At 55.2% G+C, this 6000-nt stretch overlaps 1 protein-coding gene across 11 annotated transcripts in view; it reads left to right on the top strand.

Annotated features, from left to right (window-relative positions):
• The first annotated feature begins 2352 nt into the window (after positions 1-2352).
• The window catches only part of FHOD3 (formin homology 2 domain containing 3), a 488187-nt gene continuing 484539 nt past the window's right edge, over positions 2353-6000 (top strand). For all 11 annotated transcript variants that reach the window (XM_066352679.1, XM_066352680.1, XM_066352678.1 and 8 more), the window contains exon 1: positions 2353-2642. In XM_066352679.1, coding sequence (XP_066208776.1) covers positions 2478-2642 — 165 coding nt within the window. In that variant the 5' untranslated portion in view covers positions 2353-2477. The remainder of the gene's footprint in view (positions 2643-6000) is intronic.

Genomic DNA, 6000 nt, shown 5'->3' with positions numbered 1-6000 from the left:
AGCTATATCACTTGTGGAACCCAGGGCACAATGACAATCTGGGGCCTCTTGTGAAGACAGCGATGGCGGACCATAAAACCAGTGTGGGGCTCTTCTAAATGCAGAGCCCTGTGTGACTGCACAGATTGCATGCCCAGGGGAAGGAGTTGGGAGGGGTGGGGGTGGGGGGTGGGCTGAATCAATGACAGGGTCAGGTCCCAGAGCAATTGGGAAGGGAGGGTCTAGGTCAGGGGTCCCCAAACTTTTTACACAGGGGGCCAGTTCACTGTTCCTCAGACCACTGGAGGGCCGGACTATAAAAAAACTATGAACAAATCCCTATGCACACTGCACATATTTTATTTTAAAGTAAAAAAACAAAACGGGAACAAATACAATATTTAAAATAAAGAACAAGTAAATTTAAATCAACAAACTGACCAGTATTTCAATGGGAACTATGCTCCTCTCACTGACCCCCAATGAAAGAGGTGCCCCTTCCGGAAGTGCGGTGGGGGCTGGATAAATGGCCTCAGGGGGCCTCATGCGCCCGCGGGCGGTAGTTTGGGGACCCCTGGTCTAGGTGAAGGGAGAACCAGAGGAAAAACAGGGCCTTGGTAATCTCCTGAGATGGGGCAGGCGGAAGATGGGGGGGGGGGTGCTGGAGCAGGAGAACTTCATGTTGGAGAGATCATTTTCTTGACTGAATAATCTGTAGGCAGAGAAAAGTGACAGAAGTTTGTGGCAGCACGAGGGCAGTGGGAGGCCACCCTGAGCAGTGCTGAGGAGCTTGGGGAGGGAGGGAATGGGTCAGTGTGAGTGGTCTCACTGCCAGCAGGACAGGAGCAAGGGAGACTGAGGGAGCCTGTGGAAAGGAGGCCCTGGAGATGATGGGGGGAGGGGGTTCATGTTGGGACAGCGATGAGACATGGGGTGTCCAGAAAGAGTGGAGGGCTTGCTCAGTGAGGAGGGAGTTACGGATGAAAGTGGGAGGGTAGGAGGCCTGGATCAAAGCAGTGCAATTTGTGGGGTTTTGTATTCTGACCATGAGCTGATGGTGAAGTTGGTGTCGGCTGGTCTAGAGGACTCATTCAAAGATTTAAGAAGCAAAAGCAAGGAGAGGTAGAAGTTCTGCTAGAATGAGCAGAAATGTCATGGATCACTGTTAGTTTAAGACCAGGCCTAAGTGTGCATGTGTGACCAGGAGAGTTTATGGAGATGGAAGGTTAAAGGGACAGGTGAAGGGGCTTTATACGGGACAACCCCCACCCGCCGATACCAGAAGAAAGAGAGAGAGGCATATTATAGAGACGCCTGCAAAGAGGCGGATGTTAGAAGCGATCGGTATTACCCCTGTGACCTACAGGAGGTATTATGAACCGCGAACTTGGCATTAGCCAGAAATGGAGAGAACGGTGAATTCCTATTGGAAACGAAGGGGGTCGCCCGCGAGCAGCGAGGAGAGCGGTGGCAAGCAGAGGAGTCTCGGGGCTCCCGCTTGGCCGAGGCCGGCAAGCGGCAAACCTTTCCTCCAAGTTACAGCGGGTCCCTAGCTCTCCACCGCCCCTCAGCGATTCGGTGACCTCGTAGAAGCGGCCCCCGAAGCCCACTACGGTCCAGTGAGGGCTTTTGGAAACCACACGGGACAAGAGGCCGTGGAAGTGCAGAGGTCAAACAGTATCCACCAGGCAGCCCCTGTGCCAGGCCTGGAGCTGGGGTCCCGGAGCGGAGCCTCGTACCCTCTAGGCCTCTCTCCTGGCACCCCCTGGCTTCTCTCTTAAGAAGAGCTGCCCGGTTTCCACGGCTCACCCTCCTCCTTAGCTTCCTTCTCCCCAAGGAAAACCTCGCCTGGGCTCCAGGTGCTGCCACTGCCCTGCTTGCTGCCGGGCCGGCTCCCTCATCTCCTGGCGCCCAGCTGGGGTTTTCCGAACCCAGGTAGCAGGAGCCCGCCGTCGCTAAGCCCTCTCCCAGAGGGCTAAGAAGCCAGGGGGCAGCCACGTGCCCCCGCCCCCTGCCCCAATTCCCGGAACTCCTAGCGGTGCAGCTCTGCCGGGGCTCCCCCGGCCGCGGGGCGCACGTGCAGCCGGCGGCCCTAGTGGCGTCCGCGCTGCCGGGGTCTGCCGCCGAGGGGGGTGGGTCCGCGCCCCGCCGCCACCGCCGGCGGGCTCGGCGCAGGGGTGCGAAGGCCGCACGAGCCGTTCTGCCCTTGCCGCGGTCGGCGGCGGGGTCGGGTAGGTCCGGGGAGCGGGGCCTGCAGCTAGGGGGACGGCGGAGGGGAGGAGCGGAGCAGGAGGGGCCGGAGGGGACGGAGGGGCCGCCGGCCCCGCCCCCGCCCCGCCCCCCGCGGCCGGAGCCCGGGCTGCAGCCGGGAGCCCCGGAGCCTGAGAGCCCGCGAGCCAGCCAGCAGCGGCCGCGGCCTCCCTGCTCAGTGACCCCGGCGTCCCGGCCTGCGGCCCCGCTGATTCCGGGGCCCGCGCCCCCCGGAGCAGGGATGCATCATGGCCACGCTGGCTTGCCGGGTGCAGTTCTTGGACGACACGGACCCTTTCAACAGCACCAACTTCCCCGAACCCAGCCGGCCGCCTCTGTTCACGTTCCGCGAGGACCTCGCGCTCGGCACCCAGCTGGCTGGGGTCCACCGGCTGCTGCGGGCGCCACACAAGGTACGGCCCTGCGGGGCGGGCTGGGCCCCCCGGACGCAGCCCCTGCCACGGGGAGAGCCGGGGCGGGGGGACTGCGGGCAGGCTGGGCGGGGCGCAGTCCCAGGCGACAAGAGCCGGAGGACAGACCTTCCCCCTTCCCGTTAGGCAGAGTGGCCCGGGGCACCCGGCGGCTGGCGCGGGATCTCCTGGGCGGGCGAGTGGGAGAGCCCCGCGCTCGGGTCCGGAGCGGGTGGCGGGCGGGGCTGAGCAGGTGCCGCGCCGGCTGGAGGCGGGATGGAGAAGGTTCCCGGCGCCGCGCCGTTAGCTCCGCGGGGTGGGCGGGGTGGGACACGGACTCCCGCAGCCGGCCTCGGTACCCGGGCGGGTGCCTACCCGGCGCAGAAAGAATACGGGCCCCGGAGGACCCGGGTCCTTTGGAGGGGAGTCCCGAGAGACGCCCGGGACAAAACCGCTCAGGCCTCTGGGTCAGCTGCGGGCGGTCTCCCGACCCTCGCGACAAAGCACGCTTCCCGAGGACACCTCGTTCTCCCCCACGGAGGGGGGGAGCACCGCCTGGGGCGCAGACCGCTCACTGCGATAGCGCTCGAAGGAGCCCCTTTTTCTTAGTAGAAGCAGGTGGCCTTGGGAACCTTGGAGGAGCAGTCGCTGTGGGAGGAGGGGCGGGGGCGCGCAGGGGCGGCACGCGCACAAAGCCTGAGCTTCGCATCCCGAAATGAGTGTCCTCCGGGAAGAATGGCTTCTCAGTCCACCCGATAGAGTTTTCTTTTTAACCCTTTGCAGGAGGACAGGCGTCTTGCAAAGTGTGTGTTGCAAAGAGCTGAGCATTGAAAGCTGACCATTTAGTTGGCTAGGAGAACCCTTCCTCCCACTTAAGCAGTCTGATTGGAGCTTGAAGAATTACTTCCCTGGTACATTTTTGCTTAGAGTCCATATTCAAGCTTGGAGATGATTTATTCTTTGAGGATCAACATTGATAAATATTTGGAAGAGATATACCCATGATACCAAAAAGAACAAATGTGATTTTTAAACATTCTTTAGACTTCTATATGATGTTCACCTGCCGTGGAAACAGAGGGGGAGGCTGTGTGTGGAAACCGGTGAACTTTGGCAGTAGTGTTTTTCTCCCTCCATTAGTAGTGTATCAGTACTGCCCTCGACTACTTAATTAGTAACCCGTTTTCAGGAATGGGGAAAAGAGCAGTTCTATCTTATTCTATCCGTGTTGGTGCAAGATGGATACAGTCACTATTCCTGGGAACCTCTCTGGCTGTAAAAGCAGGTTGGATTGGGAGATGGACAGAATGGTGTATTGTGGACTCAGCTTATCAGAGTTACTTTTGTAAATTATTTAGCTCTTCTCAGCCAGTGGATTCAGCTAAAACTTTTTGAAGGGCTTCCTCAGCATTATGATATGTTGTTCACTGTGGTCTCTGATTGCAGGGATCTTTGGTGGAAACCACGGAAGACATAATTGTGGTCCTATGACCTTGAAGTGGTTTCCTTGGATTTCAAACCCTATATACATGGTTGACTTTTCAAGCTGGAAGCTGAAATACCTTTTTATGATTCCATGGAAGAGCCCCACATTCTTGACGCAGTGTTCCTGTCTGGCAGGAGGAATTCCTAGTGTGGTAGCATTACTCCTCAGCACCTTCACTCCCGCTAGAAGCCACAGCACAGCAGTGGCACCAACTCACAGAACTTTCTGAGGTGTCCCTTGTGGAAAAACAAAACCAGAAGACATCCCACAGAGACCCTGGAGCCCTTGTCTTGGGGGTGAGCCAGACTTAGTCTCAGAGTCTTTTGCCCAATATACTGCAGTGTATTGGTATGTTTGGCATTTGTTTATTGCATCTAGGGCTGAGTGAAAGGGTGATTCTGCCAGCCAGGGTTCTGCACAGCAGGACTCAGGGCATTTATATGCCTAGGTGCACTTTCATCTTTTAAAATGCTAGTTAGTTTCCAACAGAGAGTCTTAACGTTGGATGGTCCACCTGTGAGAGAGAGAGCTGACATAGTTGGAGCACTTGGCATGCCGGTGAGTGCTCTACCAGGGGTGTCAATTCATGATCTCATTTAAGACCACACACCTCTGTGAAGTGGAAACTTTCATTTCCCTAGTTTACTGATGAAGAAACCGAGGCAGAGAGCATTAAGTAAACTAGCTTCTCCACTAGGAGTGGGGAGCTGAGATTCAGCCCTCTGTGAATTGAGCCTCCCCCCCGCCCCCACCCCCGCCCCAGTCCCAGTACTGTTCTGCTCCCTGGACCAGCTGGTACTTCTGATCCATTCACTTGGGGAGTTCACCAAATCACCTTCCTGTGGTAGGTACTTTTTGGCCTGGGGTAGATGAATGTTACAAGCATGAGTAAGAGCCTTGAGGCAGCGTTCCTGGCCTGGTAGAGTTCACAGTCAGAGGTGGGAGTAAATGGTTACCCAGCCTGCCATGAATAAACTAATAGTGAATGAGTAGGCAAGCTGTTACCCCAGATCCCTGCCATAGATAAGCTTCTCCCAGGTCCATGGAGCCCAGCCTGACAAGAGGCGGAGTTCCTGGGAGGGGTTGGGGGAGCTTCTTGGGTGGTAGAAAGGGGGAGAAGCATGACTGTGGAACATGCTGACACTCGGTGTTCTCAGCCTTCCTGCAAATTCAAGTCCCCTGGGAGAGGTCTTGTGTGTGAAGTAGATTGCACACACAGAAAAGTGTGCAGGGCATAAGTGAGCAGCTGGATGGATTTTCACTAAATGAACACACCTGTGTAACTAGTCCCTGGAAGGTCCCAACAAAGGGTCCTAATTTGTAAAACTCCCTAGGGATTCTCCTGTATTGGGAGCCTTTGTACTGGATGACCTCTCAGGTTGTTCCCAGCCAAAAATTGAGTCTGTGCATCTTTTCTTAACCTGATGACATATTTATTTAGCTCATGTCTGCTGACTCCATTAGAAGTTCATTGAATTAAAACACTGTCTCTGACAAAAAACACTAGATTGCACTTATTATGCTCTATCTTTTCTTCGTTAAAATTGCTAGATTAGAAAAAAAAGAAACCCCAGCTTTTCATAGCAGTTCCAGGGAAGATGAATAAATAAATGATTAATTTGATAAAAAGGTCAAAGCAGGGGCAGTGTTCTCACTGGGGAGATGTTCATTTTGGTGATGTGTTTTGAAACTGGACTAGGTGTAACCTTTTGTTTTCACATGTGTATAACAGGTATTTATTTTAGGTGTAGTGTTTTAAAAGAAAAAAGTTGTAATTACGGGACCTCTAGTGCAGAAAAATTTATGCAGTAGAATTAATAGAATCCTGGACCTTTCAAAACTTAAATGTGTTGAGATTGACACCGAAGGTTAAGG

This window comes from Saccopteryx leptura, chromosome 11 (assembly GCF_036850995.1).
Source record: "Saccopteryx leptura isolate mSacLep1 chromosome 11, mSacLep1_pri_phased_curated, whole genome shotgun sequence".
Taxonomy (NCBI): domain Eukaryota; kingdom Metazoa; phylum Chordata; class Mammalia; order Chiroptera; family Emballonuridae; genus Saccopteryx; species Saccopteryx leptura.
The sequence above is the reverse complement of the archived record's forward strand: the minus strand, read 5'-3'. Positions and strand labels throughout refer to the sequence as shown.